Source organism: Nomascus leucogenys, chromosome 22a (assembly GCF_006542625.1).
Source record: "Nomascus leucogenys isolate Asia chromosome 22a, Asia_NLE_v1, whole genome shotgun sequence".
NCBI classification, from domain to species: Eukaryota; Metazoa; Chordata; class Mammalia; order Primates; family Hylobatidae; genus Nomascus; species Nomascus leucogenys.
The window spans coordinates 4,066,093-4,090,549 of NC_044402.1; the positions used below are offsets into that span (position 1 = coordinate 4,066,093).

Below are 24,457 nucleotides of genomic sequence, written 5' to 3' on the forward strand. Positions count from 1 at the left end.
ATAAGTCCCCATTTCCTGCCAAAGAACTCTTTACCAAACATACTTCTTAAACTTTGCTTTATTTTTAATAAACATTTAAATGTCAAGTAGTGTTCAAAATCGTTTTAGGGGTTCCAAGTTTAGTTTACATTTCACTTAAAGGCTCTCCTCCTTTTTACAAATAAAGGGTGAAAAGGCTCAAATAAGCAAATGTCTCAGCCCACATGTTACACTATACAAGACTATAAGACTGAACTGGTTTTTCTAAGTTGATATTTGGTTTTACATAAACACGTGTGCATACACACACACGGCCCACCAAAAGATATTTTTCCAGCCTATGTAGGCAGTATAATTTATGTTCATTTAATTGGATAGTAATTCCAACTCACACAAAAATGTGAAAATTCAAGATTAATATTTTGAAAGTTAACATTTAAATGATCATAAGATTTAGAAGTAAAAAAATGCAGAGTTCATACCCACTGATACTAGACTATTTGAATGAGAAAAGCCAGTCCCCAAAAGTTTACATGTCTTCAAAAGGCCAGTTTCAATACCTGATAGCCTCAGCCAGGATATAAATGAGAAAATAAGAACGGGGTTCTTAAGGGAAGGAAGCAGGGAAGAGAGGAAGGATAAGTAAAAAATTTCCCAAAATCACAACTTTAACTTTGGCTTAAATTTAAATGTTGCTTAAGAGTAAGTCATAAAAACACTTACCAACATAACGTCATTTGTGACTTTGTGTAAAAAGAAAAAGTATCTGAATTCATTAGACTCTTTTAAAAATCCCCACCCATTTAATAGTCATTTAAGTTTTCTCCTGGCAGAGCATTTCTCTTAACTAAGAATAACATAAAAGGAGAAATGTGTTCATTCTCGTTGGTGTTTTCCTCTTTGGGGGATTAGATCGGAACGCCAATCACAGTTCCTTTCTTCCAATCCCCTCTAAAATAAGTAATTTAATCAAATGCATTTTTAATGTAACTTATTTGGAGATTCAGGAAAGTAAGGTGACTTAATCAACAAGCTCAGTAACTAGTGACACTATTAGGCCTAAACCCTGGCTCTGATAGCGCCAGATTCCTGTATGATTTGATGTGATAATTTAGCAAGGGATGTGTGTGTGTGTGTGTGTGTGTGTGTGTGTGTGTGGTGGGGGGGTGGTGGTGGGGTCACTAAATTAATAAGACCTCAATGTTTTCAACATCTAGTAAAATACTTTTAAAAGCGTCAATGATATTCTCTAAAGGGAAACATCTCTTCAGGACCAGGTCCAAGAATTAAGAAAATTCCACATTTCCAGCAGCTGGGTGAAGCATAAGTGACCTCTGTTCTAAAATAAGACAACATGGTTTCACTCTGGCCTGGTCATTACACCTGTAAAATTAGCCTAGAGCACCTATGCACAGGCTGTGGGGGCTGAGTGTCTGTGACAGCTCCACCTTCCACTTGCTGCTGCCTCCTAGATGCCTAGTCTGAAAGTTTACGCCAAATACACAGAAAAACATGCGAGACCACATTAAGCATTTATGCAATGTATGTATACACAGTACAATACAGGATAATATGATGTAACACCAACTCAGAGCATTATGAACCGAGAGGGCTATCAAGATACTAAAAACGTATAAAAGGTTTTTGTTACTAAAACTGCTCTCATGTCAATTTTTTGAAGAAATGAAACAAAACAAATATTTAAGTCTTAATATCCACAGTTTGTCTGCTTTTTGTTCTGTCAAGTAAAAATGATTTTACGTTACTATTCTTATAATTTATAAGTTCCTGGAAAAAGTGGCTATTTTGGCTCATAACTCACACATCACATGGCCGCTTTTCTTCGAGACGGCCATCACACTCCAGCATGCTAGAAGGGCTTTGTGTGAACTCTGCATTTCGTCACGCAAAATTAAAAAGGAGACTGGGTGCAGTGGCTCACGCCTCTAATCCCAGCACTCTGGGAGGCCAAAGCAGGAAGATCATTTGAGCCCAGGAGTTTGAGACCAGCCTGAGCAACCCAGTGAGACCCCAGCTCTATCGGAAAACAACAACAACAACAACAACAAACCGCGCTGGGTGTGGTGGTGCTTGCCTGTAGTCCCAGCTACACAGGACGCTGAGGTGGGAGGAATGCTTGAGCTGGGGGGGTTGAGGCTGCAGGGAGCTGTGATTGTGCCATTGCACTCCAGCCTGGGCAACCAAAAAACCAAACCAAAACAAAATTAAAAACAAACCCAAACAAAAACAAAATTAAAAAGGTATACAAAAGAGTTGAGACTTAAAAACCCAGTAACTTCATGCTTCATCAAGGACATTCTTGGGTCAGCCTGGTGTGCCGCTAGCTGAACACCGCTGTCCTGCTTGATGAAAGAAAGGCGCCATGTTACTCGCCATTGCCTTTGCACCACCAGGGCAAACGTCCACACAGCGAAAGAGGTAAATTAGATCTTGGTAATCTTACCAGGCGGTGATGGCCTTGCAAAGCCCCTGGAAAGCAGCTCTGTGACCCCAGGGGCCACAGGCTGCCCAGGGTAAACACTGCTCCATGCAAAGGCTTCAGAGTTCCAAGAGACCAATTATCAAATGCTACCCCCCTTTGAGAAGTCTGACCAACTACATAAAGCTGGGAAAAAAACCAAAACCAACAACCCATTCCTAATTACACATGTGCAGAAACTGTCTACAAGTGTAAACACACATATACAGACACCCTCACCACCCACCTCTTCCTTGAAGCCCACCAAGAATAAGAACCAGCAACTCAGGAAGAAGTGGAGGTGGTACTTTAGGGCTTGAGGGTTCTTCAGGACTTGTTCCCTAGCGTGAAACATTACTGTTTTCATAAGTTATAAGTTAAAATACCATAATTAGAACACATTGCTCATGAGCAACACAACCAGCAGACAAAAATCCATGTGTATTATAACGAGGTCACATACATTGATGACCAAGAAACTGAAAAAACCTCATCACTGTTAACAGCTCAAATTCTACTGAAAACACCAAAATATCAACATTTAAAAACAATAAGATATAAGGTTATAGTTGGAACCCCACTTATTTCAAATATTATTTAATTAAAGCAACATCTGCATTTGAAAACAACTAAAGGGAAATGACATGTAAAGTCACCCTATTTGAAATTAACCACAGATATCGCTAACTTTTTTTCTTTTTTTTTTTTTTTTGAGACAGAGTCTCACTCTGTTGCCCAGGCTGGTGTGCAGTGGCACGATATCAGCTCACCGCAACCTCCGCCTCCCAGGTTTAAGTGATTGTCCTGCCTTAACCACCCGAGTAGCTGGGATTACAGGCACCTGCCACCATGCTGGCTAATTTTTGTATTTTTAGTAGAGATGGGGTTTTGCCATGTTGGCCAGGCTGGTCTTGAACTCCTGACCTCAGGTGATCTGCCCACCTTGGCCTCCCAAAGTGCTGGTATTACAGGTGTGAGGCACTGTGCCTGTAATACTAACTTTTAAAGACGAAATTTCTTAGGAATGTGATACTAAAACTCTTTTCTTCTAAAGAGTTAAAGATGAGGAGGGGAGATGTATATAAATGCCAATTTCTTATTTTACTCTAGACTTCATGGACTGGAGCACGGGAACAGAAAGACTGAATAGGGAGCACTAGGTATACTCTAAACCGAGGCCGTGGACATGTGCTTAGGACCATCTTAGCAGGTAACTATACACAATCTATAAGCAGAGCATAGTGCAAACTCCAGAGGTACTGATGATACTAATTTCTTCCAAATGGTGAAATGCCAAGCAAACTGCAAGAGATGAAAAGGCTGGGTAAAAGAGAGAGAGACAGATGAGCTTCGAGATGAACAAATACAGATAATACAGCTGGAGAAAAAGAAAACAGATGACGGCTAAGTGGCGGGGCTCTGGAGTACCACATGTGACCCACGAAAGAGACAACCACAGACACCACGAGCATTGAGTCTCACGACACTCCAGGCGCCATTTCAAGCTCTTTACGTGCATTCACTTAACTTTGAAAAAACCCCAAAGATGTAGGTTGTATTATTATTCCCATTTCACGTTCCATTTCTAGAAACAGTGAGTCACGTGCCCTAGACAGTTCAGCTTGCCTGGGGTGGGCGGGGTGGGGGGTGGTGGTGATCTGACCCTGGCCTGTGGCTCCAGGTCCTACCCTCAACCACAAATCACCCTAGCTCTTAAAGTGCGGAGGAAACTTTGGTTTTATCTTATCTTCCAGTGTGCCTTAAACGCAGTTACACTCCAAAAGACCAATAAAAATGCCAATAAGCATCAGAAATGGTAATGCACCCCAAAAACGCTGTTTGGTAAGATGGTGTGGCCATCTGTGCAGCTACCCTGAGTTACAACCAGAGGACCAACAACTGGCTGGCAAAGACTCAAACATGAAAGGCCACTGCTCACGGCTTAGGAAACGGTAGCTAAGTTATTACATTTCCTTTGTACATTTTTTCCAAAGCAGAACCTTTTTAAATATATTTCCTTCACCAGTGAATATTGAAATGATAAGAGGGTGAAACAGCCTTATTTTTTAAAAATGTATTTCTCATCCTGGGGCAGTGACTCACGCCTGTAATCCCAGCACTTTGGGAAGTGGAACATGAGGTCAGGAGATTGAGACCATCCTGGCCAACATGGTGAAACCCTGTCTCTATTAAAATACAAAATATTAGCCGAGTGTGGTGGTGGGTGCCTGTAGTCCCAGCTACTTGAGAGGCTGAGGCAGTGGAATCACTTGAACCCAGGAGGCGGAGGTTGCAGTGAGCTGAGATTGCTCCACTGCACTCCAGCCCGGCGACAGAGCACGACTCCATCTCGAAATATGTATTTCTCTCAAACATTATGAAAAAGTTAAAATTTCCATAGAATTTCAATGAATACTTGTATATCCACTCACCTAGATTCAACAACTGTTCATGCTTTGACACAATTTGCTTTTTACCCACTATTCTCTTTACCATTTGAAGTTGCAGAGATCATGATCCTTCACTTATTAATACTTCATTCTGCATTCCCTAAGAATAAGTCCCTTACAAAATTTGGACACCTTTTTACGCCTAGAAAGTTCACAGTAATTCCATACATCCAACATCATTCTGCACTCCACTTTCTCCAGCTGCCTTCAAAATGTCTCTAATAGGTTTGATTTTACACTTTTTAGAACAAGGATCTGATCTAGATTCATTCACTGTACCTAACTGTGGGAACCATGCATTTTAGTCAGTGTCTTTCCAAGATGTCAGTGAGAGAAATGATTTACCCCACGTTTTGAAGTTCTCCACTTGGAGGTCCTATTTCCAGTGTGACAGGAAGTGGAAACAGCACCTGAGCAAGGCCCAGAGTGGAGTGGGCAGCTGTGTCTGCTCTTTCAACCAGCCACCTTGTGTAAAGTCTGTCACCTTTTTGGTAGTCTTACTCTTGAACTTGGGTATAACGTCTGCTCAGCAGGTTTTGTGCCTTGCAGCAAAAGCCATCTCCTATATGTTTTTCATTGAAATACGTTAACTACAGTGTATAGAGGATTGAAAGAAAAATAAAGTACAGCTTCTCATGAGCTTCTCATTCCACTGATGAGGTATTTAGCTAAGAAATACACCAGATAGGCTGGGCACGGTGGCTCACGCCTGTAATCCCAGCGCTTTGGGAGGCCGAGGCGGGCGGATCACGAGGTCAGGAGATCGAGACCATCCTGGCTAACATGGTGAAACCCCGTCTCTACTAAAAATACAAAAAAAATTAGCCGGGTGTGGTGGCGGGCGCCTGTAGTCCCAGCTACTTGGGAGGCTGAGCAGAATGGCGTGAACCCGGGAGGCGGAGCTTGCAGTGAGCCGAGATAGCGCCACTGCAGTCCAGCCTGGGTGACAGAGCAAGACTCCATCTCAAAAAAAAAAAAAAGAAATACACCAGATAGGCTGGGTGTGGTGGCTCACGCCTATAATCCCAGCACTTTGGGAGGCCGAGGCGGGTGGATCACTTGAGGTCAGGAGTTCGAGACCAGACTGGCCATCATGGTGAAACCCTGTCTCTACTGAAAATACAAAAAATAGCCGGGTGTGGTGGTGGGCACCTGTAATCCCAGCTACTCAGGAGGCTGACACAGGAGAATTACTTGAACCTGGGAGGTAGAGGTTGCAGTGAGCCGAGATCGCACCACTGCACCCCAGCCTGGGTGACAAAGCGAGACTCCATCTCAAAAAAAGAAATATAGTAGATGGCTATTTCCTGAGTGATCACTCAGAAATAACTTTTAATTTTTAATCCACTGACACTAACTGATGCCTCTACTCTAGGAATAATGCTCAGTGTCACCAGAGAACAAGTTCAACAGGACTGTCCTCAGGATACTCCTGATTTTGTGGAGGAGATAAGTTAACAATTACTAGCTGGCAGATTTGGTAAGTGAACTGGGACAGCAGGTAAAATTATCAACTTTCTCCCTGCACACCAAGAACATATGCATGTAAACCTTTAACAAACTCCTATTCAACCCTGAAATGAGTTTTGAACTCCAGACACTCAAATATATATAAAAATCAAAAAGTACCTATGAGGTGGGAGCTTCCACCAGCATCTCTCAACACTCTGATGTCTGCAGAGCAAAGAACATGAGCTTTACTATCAGACTGATTGAGGCTCAAATCGTGTTTCACTACATTCTCTGTGGCCCTGGGCAAGAGGCTCCCTTTTTTCTCCCAGGGGGGAAAAAAAGGCAGGGGCGGTGGTGAGTGGGGGAGGATTATAATGCCTCACAGTGCTGGGCAGATTCAGAGAGATAACAGAGGTACAGGGTTTCAGCCATGACCCAGCACACTGAAGGCACTCAATGCACGCTGCTTCTCCTCTGGGACAGCCACCAGCAGCAGCTTCGGGACCTCGTACTTGGTGCTGCCAACAGCCCTGGACTGGGCCCTCTAGGCTGGGTGACCTTGGGGAGGAGAAATGCTAGGATTGTCCTGCTCATCTGCTAGGCAGGAGTGCTGGGAGGAAGAAGTACATGAGTGTTCATAATGGCTTGTCACAATTGGCAAAGTGCTGTAGGATCCAAAAAGAAGTACCTCGTAATTTTATTTGACATGTGGAACCAAAAGTTAGGATGTATCCCAAACCACTTTGTCTTTGTGTTTCTGTCTATTCTTTTCCTGGGTTTAAAAACACACACCCTATTCTTGACTAATAACCTTACCTATATTTTTCTTTCATTCCTCTACACACATACTTTAATGAAAAAATCTTAGAAGATAGCTTTTGCTGCAAGGCAAAACCTCCTGAGCAGACATTAGACCCAAGTTGAATGGTTAAGTTTTTGTTTTTGCCTCTGAGATTGAGAGCGTATGGATGAGGGAGGTGGACGAGAGTGTGTTTATGAGCATAAATGTGTGTGTGTTTAAGGAACAAAAAGGTGTACAGACTTTACATAAACATACCCATCCCTGTTTCCTCAGAGAGTTATCTGTTACTTTGGTTACCTTCCATGCCACCAGGAATACAAATGAAACAACTTTACATATAGGATACAGGATTGGATACAGGATAGGATACGGGTAAGGTTAAGGCTGTATTTCTATAAAGTCACTTTGCAGAGAGCTACAGTTACATAGTAAATAGATGTTTGTGAAGTAAAAATCTTGAGCTGCGGCACTGTTCAGAGAATCACTGGTTTAAGCATTTGAAGAATCTGTTTAGTCATCATTCAAGCATTTTTCCTTCCTAATTTTAGGGAATAAAGATAATAGGGGGCACCCATTCTCACTAGTACTTACTGACTTCACACCATGCAGATGTGTTACTAATTTAGTAACCCATGTGCATCATGTATAGCTATTATTATTATTAACATAGGTTAAGTCACCAGATTTAGCGCAGCAGGAAATGAAAGCCAAGGGGTTTGAGTTCTATGCTTGCTTCTTGCATGTTTTTTAATGAATTTTTATTGGAAAGGTGAAGACCTTCAACAAATTGGTGACTCAGGAAGTACCTGTGAGAAAATAAACTTTTCCATTAGACCTCCACTTCCCAAGAAAAAATGGGTTTACATCAAAAGAATGGTTTGTTCTCCAACATCCCACCAGGCTGGAGCTACTCCTGAGTCTTTCAAAGTCAGACTCATTCACTGGATAAGTTTGCTAATGACTAGAACAAGATGAGAGCAGTTAGTAACATCCTTGAAGCCCAGAATAAAGGCCAGCTGGAAAAGACTCAAAACTGTGTGCTTCCTCTCTGGCCATTACCATCTTTCCGGCTTGGCTGTCACTGCCTTAAACCTGGCTCCTGAAGTGAGCGTGCGCTGCAGGGTGGGAAGCGGGCCTGCCCACCACGCCTCACAGCATCACAGCTGGCCCAGCTTCCCAGCACAGGGAGGAGGCACTAGACTGAAGGCCTGCAGGAAACATGCTTTCCTATCCTTAACAGGCAATCCAAAAGTCAAAGAACAGTCTAGAACGGGGTTGGTGAACTATGGCCCATGGGCCAAATCCAGCCTGTCACCTGTTGTCAATAAAGCTTTACTGGACCACAGTTATGCCTATTCATTTACTGTCTATGGCTGCTGTCACCCACAAAGCCAAAACTACTTACAACCTGACCCTTTTCCAAAAAAGTTGAACAATTCCAGTCTAGGACTGTGCTGTCCAATATCCTAACCACAAGACAGGTGTGTCCACTTAAATTTACAATAACTACAGTTAAAAATTCACTTTCTCAGCTGTACATGTTAAGTGCTCAGCAGTTGCAGGTAACCAGGGGCTGCTGCAGAGGACAGCACAGAACATTTCCACCACAGCAGACAGTTCTCCTGGACACAGCTGAGAGTAAGGATTTATGTCACCAAGCTACATTCACAGCCATCAAGTTCCAGGTGACTCTCCTTCTACAGACAGGCCTTACACTAACTCTCAAAAATATGTCCCTTTCACACGTGAACTTACTAGGATGTGCAAATTCACCATTTTAATCTCAAACTCCAGACTACTTGGTAGACAATAATGGTCAAAGCGATCGTGACAACAAATCAGGTATCATTTTACTTACTTACTTGGTCCCCACCCCGGTGGATGGTAAAATGGGAAAGCTGGGCCATAGCCCCTGCTCATATCCACATTAGAACCCTGCCTGGCATGTGGTATGGATCAATAAATATTTGTAAAATGATTAAGAAATGAGCCCAAGGTACAAAACTGTTGTACAAAAAGAGGCTACTGAGCCAAATAAACGGTAAGGCATTGGGGAAAATACCACTATAGTAATCCAGTAGCAAAATGTTCTTCAAGCAGCCAGCATTCCTATTTTGAAACGATTTTTTTTAAAAAGATCCCAAACAAAACAACACAACAGTCTGGGTTTGGATTCTGGCTCCATCGCTTCCAGGCTGTGTGACCTCGGGTAAGTTATTTCTCCTTCAGTGGGAAAGACCCCTCCTCCCTAAATAAACGGGAAGGACAGCGCGTCCCCACCCCATCCGAGTGAGCAGGGTAGCCCAGGGCGCAGCCCTCTTCGGTTCCTTCTGCTTCAGACACCAGCCCCTGCTCGCCCAGGCACCCTGCTGGTGCGTTCTTGCTCTAGCCCTCTCGTGGCAGAGCTTCTATGCTGGGTCTCTCCATTCGCTCCTTTGGGACAGGGGCTGCAACTTAATCACTTTAATGACCCTCAGCACTTGGCACACATGAGCTGCTCAATGGATGTTAAGCTAAGACTCTAAGGCCCAATAAATAAATCAAACTTTGCTAAATCTCACATTAACATGCTCGCTCCAGAAAGTCTTTATGAAGAAATAAAGCGTTCTTCAAATTTTGAAGTTAGAAATTACCCCCACTGTTTGAGTCAGAAGTTAGTCTTAGGTCTCCAAAGTTATCCCTTCTTAAAAACTCAAGTCTCTTTCAGGCTAATACACTTCACTACTTTTTCCCTCCACAATTATACAGCAAGCAACCAACCACCCAACCAACAGCAACAAATCCAAACTGGCCATAATAAAGTCCTGGAATTAAAAAAAAAAAATCGGTGTGGTTCAAGATACAACATGAAATGATTCTATTTCAGGATAAGTTCATAATTGAAAAACTGAGTAGTATATTAGGCATCTAATAAAAGCCAGAAAAGACAAACCAAAAAGATTTATGTTATTTATAAGTGGATACCTTAAAAGTATAAAAATTTACATTTTATATGCAGTCAATTTATCTTACTGCTAACTAGTTCGTTTTTAAGAACTAACTTGGCCGGGTACAGTGGCCCTTACCTGTAATCTTAGCACTTTGGGAGGCCGAGGTGGGAGGATCGCTTGAGCCCAGGAGTTCGAGACCAACCAGGGCAACATGGCAAAACCTCATCTCTACAAAAAATATTAAAAAATTAGCTGGGCATGGCGGTGTGTGCCTGAAGTCTCAGCTACTCAAGAAACTGAGGTGGGAGAATCACCTGAGCTCAGGAGGTGGAGGCTGCAGTGAGCTGTGATCATACCACTGTACTCCAGCCTGGGTGACAGAGTGAGACCCTGTCTCCCAAAAAACAAACAAAAACCATCTAACTTAAATCCAAACAATTACATTTTGTTCTTGCCCATTTGGTTCTTGCAGCTAAAATGCCTGAATGTTACCTGTAGGCAACCTTTGCTTTTTACTGGGTGCACTACAGAAACAATAAATTCACAGCCTGTCCTGCAATTTGGTCATTGAATGCTGATTTCCACCTTCATGAAAGATGGTTCGGAGAGAAAAGCACCACCCATTTTATTCCAGTAGATTGAGCATGCATGTGCCTGGGTACACCCTAGGATCTGAAAAGTCTGGTCTGGCATTTTAGTCATAGAGATTATTAGTCACCTAGAAATCTTGCTCCCACCCTTCCTTAAAAGAGATTCTGAGAAACAGTTTTGTTGGGGCACAGCTCTGATACTATAAATTCTACAGTAATCTGATGAAGGTTAAAATCATTTTTCTATTTCACCCAATTATGACCAAAAAAAAAAATTCACATATCTTAAAATACCAAGAATAAGTAGGCTACTACCCTGATGCCTGTAGTTCAATATAACCGCTATTAATTATTAGAGTAGTTGTGCTTTTAGGCTCAGTTTTGAAACCAAAATATGCATAAAAAGAAGCAAACTCATTATTAAAATAGTGATCTCTATATTTCTTGAAAACTTGTTGCCATTTAAAATTTTAAGTCAAATGGCAACACAGAGCCCATGTAATTGCAAAATATTTCCTAATATTACACGAAAACGCTAACATTTCAAAAATGATGACCCACGATAGATTTCAATATTTCAAAGTGGAGCATATTTCTCTCTCAGGCTCCATGGCAAGAATGAAAACAATCCTTTTAAAGGAAGTTCTTTTCCAATCAATTGTGCATATTTTCTGACTGCAATTCATCTTTAATTCTGAGATGTGTCCTCGACAAAATCTTTGCAGCATTAAGCCACACATATGTAAAAGAAACTCTGCGTACGGACAACTTGGCCAGGCGCGACGGGCCCGCCTCTCCTTCCTACTCCCACCCAATACCTTCCCTGGGCAGTGACTTCACATCCTTTGACATCAGCACAGCTTTGAAAGGGGGATGGGAGAGCGAGCAGAAAGCAGAAAAACCAGCTTTGAACTATGCATGCAAGGCCTCTTTCAAGCCTCAAATTCTGTAAGTAGTTCGTAAAATGCCAAACTGCAGTGACACACCCAACCTCCTCTGGTTAAGTCTGCAGCGAAATGGGGTGAATTCTGCTAGAAAGGACTTCCTGCTTTTCTTATCTGAAGCACAATAGCCATTTATTAACTACCCACGGAAGGTTCCGATTCAGTGAAACACACAATAACTTACCTCGAATATGGAGAAGGGCCACGGGCTGGAAAGGCCCATTGGAGTTGGCCGCATCCACCACCATCCTGCTGCCCGCTTTATTACATGTCAACATCTAGACTTCAGCGGGAAAGGCAATGGGCTCCTTAAGGCAAGAAACCAGCCTCCATTTTAGTTTAAAAAAAAAAGACAAACTGAAGCTCTCTGCAGCTGGAGGGAACTGGCTGGTTCGTGATGTCAGCAGGCATGAAGCTCGCTGATTGGCCGGAAGCTGCAACTTAAAATGACACTAAAAAAACTGCAAACGGAAAGAGCGTTCTGTTTGGCTGTCAGTGTGCATTAAAAGCTTGGACGTTTTCCGGCTTTTTGCAGTCTTCGTTTCTCAGTAACCTTTAGGCAAAGATCCCATCTCTTAGGGGAAAGTACTGGAGGCCACAACCCTGGCCAGACTGTAAACAAATGATTCCGAGGGAGCCACCAAAAAAAAAAAAAGTGTGTGTATATGTCTGTGTGAACTTTAGCATTTCCCAGTTAGGGATCCCAAATTCATTTTATACCCACCTGTGCAACTTCGACTTGCTAGTTCTAATTACTATCTGCATCTTAGGTAGGATTCTGGCAACCCAGTGTTTTTTTTTTTTTTTTTTTTAACAAATAGCTAATCAAATATTACACAATTCTAATCCATTAGTTTGGACTCTTATTCAACTTCCCTTACCAATATGACAAGTTATTAACTTATGATCCCAAACACTTTTTTTCCTTGAGATCTATTTTTTCCCTGAAAAAATTAAGCTTAAAAACTTATGTAGAAAATGAAAGCTGCTTTATAAATTCGATAGCTAGAAAGTGACACAAATTGAAATATTCATATCACCTGGCCATGGGAGTAAAAAAGGCATAAAATGAAATGGAGTGTGTTTATTTTTGTATTGCAAATATGCTGACATAGTAAATACTTTTTAAGTTTTAGATATTTTGTTTAAATTTAAAATTAAAGATATTTCACTTATTTTTATGGGGCTATTAAAAGCTGGTATTCAGATCTAAATTTTCTATCTTCAAATACGGTTAATGTAAAAAGCTATTCCAAGGAGAAAAACATTCTTTCTGAATTGGAGTATTGCAGGATCCCATGAGGGGGTGCCGTGAGATGATTCCCTACAAAAATCAGTGTAATTAGTAGTTCCAAATGAAAACAAACTGTAAGAAAAGCCTCTTTGGCAGGTAGAACTGAAAAAAATTCCTCCTTTCTTTACACCAACAAGAAAGTTTGTCCAAACCATGGCTCCTCATTTTTAATAGTTTCTCACACAACTCCCCTGCTCTTTTCCCCCACTTGTGAAGGATACAAAAGCCCTTTAGTTCCTAAACATAATTCATAGTAGAGTAAGAAACACCTGAAACACAGCTAGGGCTCGCAGTTCCAGCTGAGGGTTTAGCGCCAGATACATTCAATGAGTAAAGGAACTGCCGCCACCCTTCAGGGCTGCTAATCAAGTCCTCCCTCACAAGAATGTAGCTTTTATTGTGTGTATCAATAGCAATTAAAATAAATAAATAGATAAAAGCAAACCAAATCCCACCCTTCCTCCTCTTTCCCCAGAGCTGACAGACACTGCTGGATTCCATGGCTGGCCAGGAGATGATGTGATTTCTAACACATGTGGGCAGTGGGCACGTACCACCTGAGCAGGCTGCTGGCCTCACACCTGCTCTGACTTTGCTGCTATCTGAACAGCAAAATTAATTTTTTTTTTTTAAAAGAGCACGTGCTTTCAGTTGGGTAAGAGGAATTTAGATCTTAGCTGCCCTCCTGCCTCTGAGCCTTCACTGCTGACATGTGGATTGTCTGTCTGGAGGGGACGGCCACCGATCACCAACGACTACTATGAAGCAGTGTTGATGACTCTCACTGCCACACACCCCAGCCTCCTCCTCCTCCAAGTGATGCCAGATGAACTCAGACACAATTAGGAACGAGGCATTCAGGGGCTCAAGAAGGAGCCCAGGAGCAGATGTTTATTGAAGATCTGGGCTTTAAAGAGACAGAGACCTGCCCTCCAATGATTTAATATTTCATACGAGATAAGATAAAAAAATGTGCCATCCTACAACTGTGCTGATGAGTGGGAATACAGAAATAAGGGGAAAAGGCTCCTAAGAGCTTTATATATAATATACGGAATAGGAGTCAAAGAAACAGTGAAGACACTTTTTGATGTATTTTTCCTAATGATTTCAGATCAAAGGATCTCACCTTTATTAGTGATTTACCCCACGCTCTTTTGAAACCCTATGCATGTAAGTAGTTCTTTAAAGAACTCCAAGGCTGATCTGGCCATCACTGATAAAACAGACTAAGATAGAAATAAATAAATAATATGAGGGAAGAAAAGAATACTTGAATAAAGGTAAGGTGTACTTCTGAATTAGAAATATAAAAATATAAATACTGCACCTATGCTGATAATTTTCCCCCAAACTGATCTACAGGTTTAAAGTATTTCCAGTTAAAATTCAGGTGGGCCTCTATTTTTCCAGGTACTTAGCAAAAGTATTCTAAAGTTCACCAGCAAAAAATAAAAGAAGAAGAAGAATGAGAATGCTACTAATAAGAAAGGCAAGTCCTACCAACTATAAAGCTGTATGAATTAATAACAGTGTGATGGGGCAAAAAAGGTAGATTAATGCAACAGAAGCCACAGTCCCAAACTAAGAAATATGTTGACATAAATGTAATATAATAAAGAGTGTATCTCAAATCAGTGGAAGGGGAAGAATTAGATAATTGCTTGGCAATCTTGGGGCAGACAACTGATTAACTATATGCAGAAAAAAGTCAATTTAAGTCTTTTAACATCACACCAAAATAAAATTTGAGATGGCTTAAACAGTTAAATAAAAATCAATCAAAACCACCCCCGCAAATCCCTATAACTTTTAGAAGAAAGGGAAAGTGAATAATCAATTCTCAAGCAAAAAAATAACATTTAAATACCTCTGAACAAACCCCTCAAGAATAGCACTCATTAAAAATGACAAATTTCTGTGGTTTGGTTTTTTGGAGGCAGGGTCCTGTTCTGTCACCCAGGCTGGAGTGAAGTGGTATGATCTCTGCTCACTGCAGCCTCGACCTCCTGGGCCCAAGTGATCCTCCTGCCTCAGCCTCCTGCAGAGCTGGGACCACAGGCTTGAATCACCACAACTGCTCATTTTTTTCATTTTCAGTAGAGATGAGGTCTCTACTATGTTGCCCAGAATAGTCTTTAACTCCTGGGCTCAAGTGATCCTCCAGCCTCAGCCTCCCAAAGTGCTGAGATTGCAGGCATGAGCCACCATGCCCGACCTTAAAATCACAAATTTCTGTATGTTCTCTCTAAAAGCAAGCAAAAGGAAATATAAATGCTATAAATACAAGGAATTAATAATATTATAATTGATTAAAAATAGTCTAAAAATTGTGCCACTATTTACAATAGCAAAGACTTGGAACCAACCCAAATGCCCATCAATGATAGACTGGATAAAGAAAATGTGGCACATACACACCATGGAATACTATGCAGCCATAAAAAAGAATGAGTTTGTGTCTTTTGTAGGGACATGGATGAAACTGGAAGCCATCATTCTCAGCAAAGTAACACACGAACAGAAAACCAAACACTAAATGATTTTACTCATAAGTGAGAGTTGAACAGTGAGAACACATGGACACAGGGAAGTGAACATCACACACCAGGGCCTGTCGGGGGGTGGGGAACAAGGGGTGGGAGAGCATTTGGACAAATATCTAATGCATGAAGGGCTTAAAACCTAGATGATGGGCTGATAGGTGCAGCAAACCACGACACATGTATACCTATGTAACAAACCTGCACGTTCTGCACATGTATCCCAGAACTTAAAGTGAAATAAAAACAAAAAATAAAAATTGTGCTAAAATATACATCAACACAAAATTTACCATCTTAACTGCTTTCAGCATACAGTTCTGTGGCGTTAAGCACATTCACAGTGTCTTGCAACCCTCACCACCATCCATCCACAGAACTCTTCATCTTGCAAAACTGACACTCTGTCCCCATTAAACAGTAACTTTCCATTCCCCCTCCTTCCAGTGCTGGCAACCATCACTCTACTTTCAATCTCTATGAACTTGTCTTCTCTGGGTACTTCACGTAAGGGGATCTTACAGCATTTGTCCTTTTGGGACTGGCTTATTTCACTTAGCATAATGTCTGCAAGGTTCATCAATGTTGTGGTGAGTGCCAAAATTTCCTTCCCTTAAAGGGCTGAATGGTATTCCATTGGCATACACTGAAGTTGTTTATTCACTCTTCTGTTTACGGACATTTGGGCTGCTTCCACCTTTTGTCAACTGAATAATGCTGCCATGAACATGGGGCTACAAGTATCTGCTCCTGCCTCTGTTTTCAATTCTTTTGGGTGTATACCCAACAAGTGAAATTGCTAGATCATATGGCAGTTCTATTTTTATTTTTTTCCCATCCTATTTTTTATTTTTAATTGATGCGTAATAGCGATACACAGTTTCAAGGTATATGTGTGATATTTGGAAGAACTGCCATACTGTTTTCCACAGTGGCTGCACCATTTCACATTCCCACTGACCGTGCACAGGGCCAGGCATGGTGGCTCACACCTGTAATCCCAGCACTTTCTTTGGGAGGCTGAGGCAAGCAGATCACTTGAGGTCAAGAGTTCGAGACCAGCCTGGCCAACATGGCGAAACCCCATCTCTACTGAAAATACAAAAATTAGCTGGGCCTGGTGGTGCGTGCCTGTTAGGCCCAGCTACTTGGGAGGCTGAGGCAGGCTGCAGTGAGCCAAGAGCACATCACTGCACTCCAGCCTGGGTGACAGAGCGAGACTCCGTCTCAAACAAACAAACGCTAAAAAACAAAAAACAGTGCACAACAACAGTTCCAATTTCTCCACAAGGACATTAACACTTATTTTTTAAAACTTATTTTTAATTTTTATGGGTACATAGTAGGTGTATATATTTAAGAGACACGAGATGTTTTGATACAGGCATCCAATGTGAAATAAGCACATCATGGAGAATGGGAATGGGGTGTTCATCCCCTCAAGCGTTTATCCTTTGAGTTACAAACAATCCAATTACAGTCTTAATGTTATTTTAAAGTGTACAATTAAGTTATTGTTGACTATAGTCACCCTGTTGTGCTATCAAGTGGGTCTTATTTATTCTAACTTTTTTTGTACCCATTGACCATCCCCACCCCCCACCCCCGCTATTACCCTTCCCAGTCTCTGGTAACCATTCTTCTACTCTCTATGTCCGTGAGTTCAATTGTTTTGATTTTTAGATCCCATGAATATGTGAGAACATGTGAAGTTTGTCTTTCTGTGCTTGACTTATTTCACTTAACATAAAGATCTCCAGTTCCATCCATGTTGCTGCAAATGACTGGATCTTTCTTTTTTCATGGCTAAATAGTACTCCATTGTGTATATATACCATATATTTTTTTATTCATTCATCTGTTGATGGACACTTAGGTTGCTTCCAAACCTTAGCTATTGTCAACAGTGCTACAACAAACATAGGAGTGCAGATATCTCTTTGATATACTGATTTTCTTTCTTTGGGGTGTGTACCCAGCAGTGGGACTGCTGAATATATGGTAGCTCAATTTTCAGTTTTTCAAGCAACATCCAAACTGTTCTTTATAGTGGTTGTACTAATTTACATTCCTAACAACAGTGTACGAGGGTTCCCTTTTCCCCATATCCTCTCCAGCATTAGTTATTGCTTGTCTCTTGGATAAGCCATTTTAACTGGTATGAGATGGTATCTCATTGTAGTTTTGATGTGCATTTCTCTAATGATCAATGATATTGAGCACTTCTTCATATGCCTGTTTGCCATTTGTCTGTCTTCAGAGAAATGTCTACTCAAATCTTTTGCCCATCTTTTGATTGGATTATTTTTTTTCCTATAGTTGTTTGAGCTCCTTATATATTCTGGTTATTAATCCCTTGTCAGATGAGTAGTTTGCAAATATTTTCTCCCATTCTGTGGTTCATCTCTTCACTTTATTGATTGTATCCTTTGCTGTGCAGAAGCTTTTTAGCCTGATGTGTTCCCATTTGTCCCTGTTTGCTTTAGTTGCCTGTGCTTGTGGGGTATTGCTCAAGGAATTTTCGCCTAGACCAATGTCCTGCAGATTTTCCCCAATGTTTTCCTGCAGTAGTGTCACAGTCTGAGGTCTTAGATTTTTTTTTTTTTTTTGAGACAGAGTCTTGCTCTGTTGCCCAGGCTGGAGTGCAAGTGCAGTGGTGCAATGTCCGCTCACTGCAACCTCCGCCTCCCGGGTTCAAGCGATTCTGCTGCCTCAGCCTCCCAAGTTGCTGGGACTACAGGTGCCCGCCACCACGCCCAGCTAATTTTTTGTATTTTTAGTAGGGATGAGGTTTCACTGTGTTAGCCAGGATGGTCTCAACCTTCTGACCTCGTGATCTGCCTGCCTTGGCCCCCAAAGTGCTGGGATTACAGGTGTGAGCCACCACACCGGGCCCAGGTCTTAGATGTCTTTAATCCATTTTGATTTGATTTTTGTATATAGTGAGAGAGAGAGAGGTCTAGTTCCATTCTGCATATGAATATCCAGTTTTCCCAACGCCATTTATTAAAAATATGCAACTGCTTCATGAATTTGCATGTCATCCGTGCTAATCTCTGCATCATTCCAAGTTTAGTTTATGTGTTGCTGAAGCGAGCACTATTTTTATTTTTAGAGACAGGGAGGGTCTTGCTCTGTCACCCAGGCTGGAGTGTAGTGACATGATCTTGGCTTACTGCAGCCTTGACCCTCTGGGCTCAAGCAATCCTCTCACCTCAGCCTCCCGAGTAGCTGGGACCACAGGCACGTGCTACCAGCTAGTTTTTGTATTTTTAGTAGAGATGGGGTTTCACCACGTTGCCCAGGCTGGTCTCAAACTCTTGAGCTCAAGTGATCTGCCTGCCTTGGCTCCTGTTTTTTTTTTTTTTTTTTTTTTTTAAATAATAGCCATCCTAGTGGGTGTGAAGTATCTCACTCTAACTTTGATTTTCATTTTCCTAATGACAGAGATGTTGAGGATCTTTTCATGCACTTATTGGTCATTTGCAGATATTATATTCTTTGGAGAAATGTCTGTTTAAGTATTTCACACATTTAAAAAATCAAGCTGTTTTGCTCAGTTGTAGGAGTTCTTTAGATATTCTGCATATTAACTCCTTATCAGTTATACGATTTTTCAAGTATCTCCTCCTATTCTGTGGCCTGCCTTTTCTTGTTGACTGGGCCCTTTAATGCAGAGACGTTTTAAATTTTTATGTAGTCCAATCTATCTATTTTTATTTTTGTCGCCTGAGCTTTTGGTGTCATAGCCAAGAAATCATTGTCAAATCCAATGTCATGAAATCTTTCCCCTATGTTTTCTTCTCAAACATTATAGTTTTAACTCTTAGGTTTAGGTGTTTGATCCATTTTGAGCTAATCTTTGTATGTGTTGTGAAGGTAAGGGTCTCACTTCATTCTTTATTTTTATTTTTGAGACAGAGTCTCGCTCTGTTGCCAGGCTGGTGTACAGTGGCGCAATCTCAGCTCACTGCAATCTCCGCCTCCTGGGTTCAAGCGATTCTCCTGCCTCAGCCTCCCGAGTAGCTGGGACTACAGGTGCGTGCCAACACACCCGGCTAATTTTTGTATTTTTAATACAGATGGGGTTTCACCATGTTGGTCATGATGGTCTCGATCTCCCGACCTCGTGATCCGCCCATCTCAGCCTCCCAAAGTGCTGGGATTCCAGGGGTGAGCCACTGTGCCCAGCCAGGTCCCGCTTCATTCTTTTGCATGTGAGTACCCAGTTTTCCCAACACCATTTGTTGAAAAGACTGTGTTTTCCTCATCGAATGGTCTAGGCAACCTTGTCAAAACTCATTTGACCACCTATGTGAGTGTTTGTTTCTGGGCTCATCTTTATGCCAGTACTACACAGTCTTGATTACTGTAGCTTTGCTGTAAGTTTTAAAATCAGGATGTGTTGAGTCCTCCAACTTTGGTCTTCTTTTTCAAGATTGTTTTGGCTATGCTTATCTCTTTGATATTCCCTATGAATCTTAGGATGGAACTTTTCTATTTCTGGAAAAGAATGCTGTAATGTTTTAATAGGGATTGCACTGAATTTGTAGATTGCTTTGGGTAGTATTGACATCTTAACAACATTAAGTCTTCCAATCCATAAACAAGAGGTGTTTTTCCATTGATTGGTGTATTCCTCCATTTCTTTCAGCAACATTTCATAGTTTGCAGTGTGCACGTCTTTTCTCTCCTTGATAACTTCACTTCTAACCATCTTACTCTTTTTGAGGGCATCATGTTTTCTTTATGGTTCTAAAATACTGGAAACTAATGTCAAAGGGATTATCCCACATACCTAGTGAAATATTACACATCCATCAGAAATACTTATAAATGTATAAAATGAAAATATAAGTGAAAGAGGCAGTGTGTAATCAGAAATAGAATGATCATAGGAAGAATCACTCCCCAAATATCCACAGTGTCATCATTGGGTGGTATGGGTATGAGTTTTTCTTTTTTAAAATTGATATATAATAGTTGTGCATATTTGGAGGGGACACGTGATATTTTGATGCCTGTTAACAATGTGTAATGACCAGGTCAGAGTAACTGGGATACCTATCACCTCCAGCATGTATCTTTTCTTTGTGTTGGAAACATTACAATTCTTCTCTTCCAGCTACTTTGAAATATATAATAAATTATTGTTAACTACAGTTCCCCTACTGTACTCTTCAATTCTAGAACTTATTCCTTCTGACTGTATTTTTGTAGCCCTTAACCACCTTCCCTCCCTACCTTCCCTTCCCAGCCTCTGGTAACCACCATTCTCCTCTCTACCTCCATAAGATCCATTTTTTTTTTACCTCCCACATGAGTAAGATCACATGGTATTTGTCTCTCTGTGCCTGGCTTATTTCACGTAACACAATCACCTCCGGTTCCATCCATGTTGCTGCCAATGACAGGTTTCTATTCTTTTTTATGGCTGAATAATATTCCATTGTGTGTATGTCCTACATTTCGTTTAGTCATTCATCCACTGATTGACACTTAGGTTGATTCCATTTCTTGGCTATTGTGAGTGGTGCTGCAACAAACACGGCAGTGCAGGTGCCCCGTGATATACTGATTTTCTTTCTTTTGGATATATACCCAGCAGTAAGGCTGTAAGATCATATGGATGTTTTTTATTTCTAAAACTTCCCTGTTTTTTTTTTTTTTTGGTATTGCTAAAACAAGCACATATTACTTCCAGAGTAATTAAAAGTAACAATTTTATTTTATATATATATATATATTTATTTTATTTTATTTTATTTTGAGTTAGAGTCTTGCTCTGTTGCCCAGGCTAGAGTGCAATGGCACCATCTTGGCTTACTGCACCCTCTGCCTCCTGGGTTCAAGCAATTTTTGTGCTTCAGCCTCCTGAGTAGCTGAGATTACAGGCATGCGCCATTGCGCCTGGCTAATTTTTTGTACTTTTAGTAGACACGGGGTTTTGCCATGTTGCCCAGGCTGGTCTCAAACTCCTGAGCTCAGGTGATCCACCTGCCTCGGCCTCCCAAAGTTCTAAGATTATAGGCATGAGCCACCGTGCCTGGCCTAAAGTAACAATTAAAAAAAATACATATACTTTTTGAGACAGGGTCTCACTCTACCACCCTGGAACCTAGTGGCACAATCACAGCTCACTGAAACCTCAACATCCTGAGCTCAAGTGGTCCCCCCACCTCAGCCTCCCAAGTATCTGGGACTACAGGCGTGCACCAGCATGCCTGGCTAATTTTTAAATTTTTTGTAGGGACAAGGTTGTCCAGGCTGGTCTCAAACTCCTAGACCCAAGGGATCCACCCATCTTGGTCTCCCAAATTGCTGGGATTATAGGCGTGAGCCACTGCACCTGGCCTACAAATAATTTTTAAAAAGAGATATAGATTAAGTCACGGCAGGGAGAATCCCTTAATGAATACTGTCTCTTAGGCACAGGCTAGGAACAAAGAAAGAGCTGTGATGGGAACCAAGGAAGTCTGAACCAAGGAAATCTGGATAAATGAGATCAGGTACACAGAAAACACAAACAAAAATTAGCTGAAATGAGGCATGAAAAATGGAACCAACGCAGATTAGAGGAGGTTGACTCCCTGTCTCAAATCGGTTTTGAACCGCCTGGACCTTCTCCTGTAAGCCTGTCACCTTTGCATTGAGTCCGTATGCTCACTGAAGCTATCAGGGTTCAACTGGGTCTCCAGAGTACTTTCCTCACTGACGAAACAAACTCTCAGTAAATGCAACCCAGAAGAGGCTCATAATGCAACCATGTCACTCGCACTGGGCCATGTTTTCATCACCTGCTCAGGGAGGGGCTAGACAGAGGGGACAGCTCAGCATGGGGAGCGAGGCTGCCTTCAATAAACCCCCACTGGTCCTTTCCTCACCTGTAAAAGGGCATATATGTCATCTCCCTATCCCCTCACATTTAGAGAAGCCAGCGTCAGATATGGAGTGCGCTCCCCATGCTGAGTTGAGGTGGACAGCTTGGGAGGGACTGAGGCAGGACACAACTAAATGCAGCACTGGCCATCACAGCAAAATGCAGGAAGCAGTGGGCATTGTCCCACTGGAAAAACACCGGCCATCTGCCAACAGAAAGATCCTTCGGCTGCGGCGTGGGGATGCAGCAGAGCCACCTGAGGAATCTCTGCTTAGACCACCCTCATCCAGGCAGGCTTCCTCTTCCCTCCTGGTCTGTGGCTTGGACCACAAGCTCTTCCTTGGTCCATCTCCTAGAGAATGGCTGGCATGCAGGTGTTCCATCAAATGTACTGAATGAATGAATGAAGCAGTTGCACCCAATTCTGAGCTTACAAAACCACCTTGCTACCCTTTACACCTCTTCCAGGTAGCACATAATTAAGAGGGATATGCCGTCAAATTGAGAGGTGACAGCATGCTGGCAGTCCTCACAGCCCTCGCTTGCTCTCGGTGCGTCCTCTGCCTGGGCTCCCACTTTGGCAGCACTTGAGGAGCCCTTCAGCCCACCGCTGCACTGTGGGAGCCCCTTTCTGGGCTGGCCAAGGCCAGAGCCGGCTCCCTCAGCTTGCAGGGAGGTGTGGAGGGAGAGGCGCGAGTGGGAACCGGGGCTGCGTATGGCGCTTGCAGGCCAGCTGGAGGTCCGGGTGGGCGTGGGCTTGGCGGGCCCCTCACTCAGAGCAGCCGGCCAGCCCTGCTGGCCCCGGGGAATGAGGGACTTAGCACCCAGGCCAGCGGCTGCAGAGGGTGTACTGGGTCCCCCAGCAGTGCCAGCCCACCGGCGCTGCACTCGATTTCTCGCTGGACCTTAGCTGCCTTCCTGCAGGGCAGGCCTCCGGACTGCAGCCCGCCATGCCTGAGCCTTCCCCCACCTCCGTGGGTTCCTGTGCAGCCAGAGCCTCCCCAACGAGCGCCACCCCCTGCTCCACGGTGCCCAGTCCCATCGACCACCCAAGGGCTGAGGAATGCGAGCGCATGGTGCGGGACTGGCAGGCAGCTCCACCTGCAGCCCCGGTGCGGGATCCACTGGGTGAAGCCAGCTGGGCTCCTGAGTCTGGTGGAGATGTGGAGAACCTTTATGTCTAGCTCAGGGATTGTAAATACACCAGTCAGCATCCTGTGTCTAGCTCAGGGTCTGTGAATGCACCAGTCGACACTCTGTATCTATCTACTCTGGTGGGGCCTTGGAAAACCTTTATGTCAAGCTCAGGGATTGTAAATACACCAATCGGCACTCTGTATCTAGCTCAAGGTTTGTAAACACACCAATCAGCACCCTGTGTCTAGCTTCAGGTTTGTGAGTGCACCAATCGACACTCTGTATCTAACTGATCTGATGGGGACGTGAAGAACCTTTATGTCTAGCTCAGGGATTGTAAACGCACCAATCAGCGCCCTGTCAGAACAGACCACTCGGTTCTACCAATCAGCAGGACGTGGGTGGGGCCAGATAAGAGAATAAAAGCAGGCTGCCCGAGCCAGCAGTGGCAACCCGCTCGGGTCCCCTTCCACACTGTGGAAGCTTTATTCTTTCGCTCTTTGCAATAAATCTTGCTACAGCTCACTCTTTGGGTCCACACTGCTTTTATGAGCTGTAACACTCACCACGAAGGTCTACAGCTTCACTCCTGAAGCCAGCGAGACCACGAGCCCACCGGGAGGAACGAACAACTCCAGACGTGCTGCCTTAAGAGCTGTAACACTCACCGCGAAGGTCTGCAGCTTCACTCCTGAGCCAGCGAGACCATGAACCCACCAGAAGGAAGAAACTCCGAACACATCCGAACATCAGAAGGAACAAACTCCGGACACGCCGCCTTTAGAACTGTAACACCCACCGCGAGGGTCCGCGGCTTCATTCTTGAAGTCAGTGAGGCCAAGAACCCACCAATTCCGGACACAAAATCATCTCGAGAACAGCATTTCCCTCTCCCTTGAACACAGACCCCATTCCAGGCCTCCCATGATGCACTTGCTAAGGAGTGGACGCCTTCCACTCACCACCTGTGACACACC

At 42.8% G+C, this 24,457-nt stretch overlaps 1 protein-coding gene across 7 annotated transcripts in view; it reads right to left on the reverse strand.

Moving 5' to 3' along the window:
• Positions 1 to 24,457, reverse strand: part of PPP2R5C (protein phosphatase 2 regulatory subunit B'gamma) — a 174,199-nt gene that overhangs the window by 105,587 nt on the left and 44,155 nt on the right. The window contains exon 1 of one of the 7 annotated variants that reach the window (XM_003276163.4): positions 11,811 to 12,395. The exons of 5 other annotated variants lie outside the window; for them this stretch is intronic. In XM_003276163.4, the coding sequence (XP_003276211.1) occupies positions 11,811 to 11,904 (94 nt within the window). In that variant the 5' untranslated portion in view covers positions 11,905 to 12,395. Of the gene's footprint in view, positions 1 to 11,810; positions 12,396 to 24,457 lie in introns of those variants that run through there. One more of the 7 variants, XM_003276162.4, reaches the window with a different exon arrangement.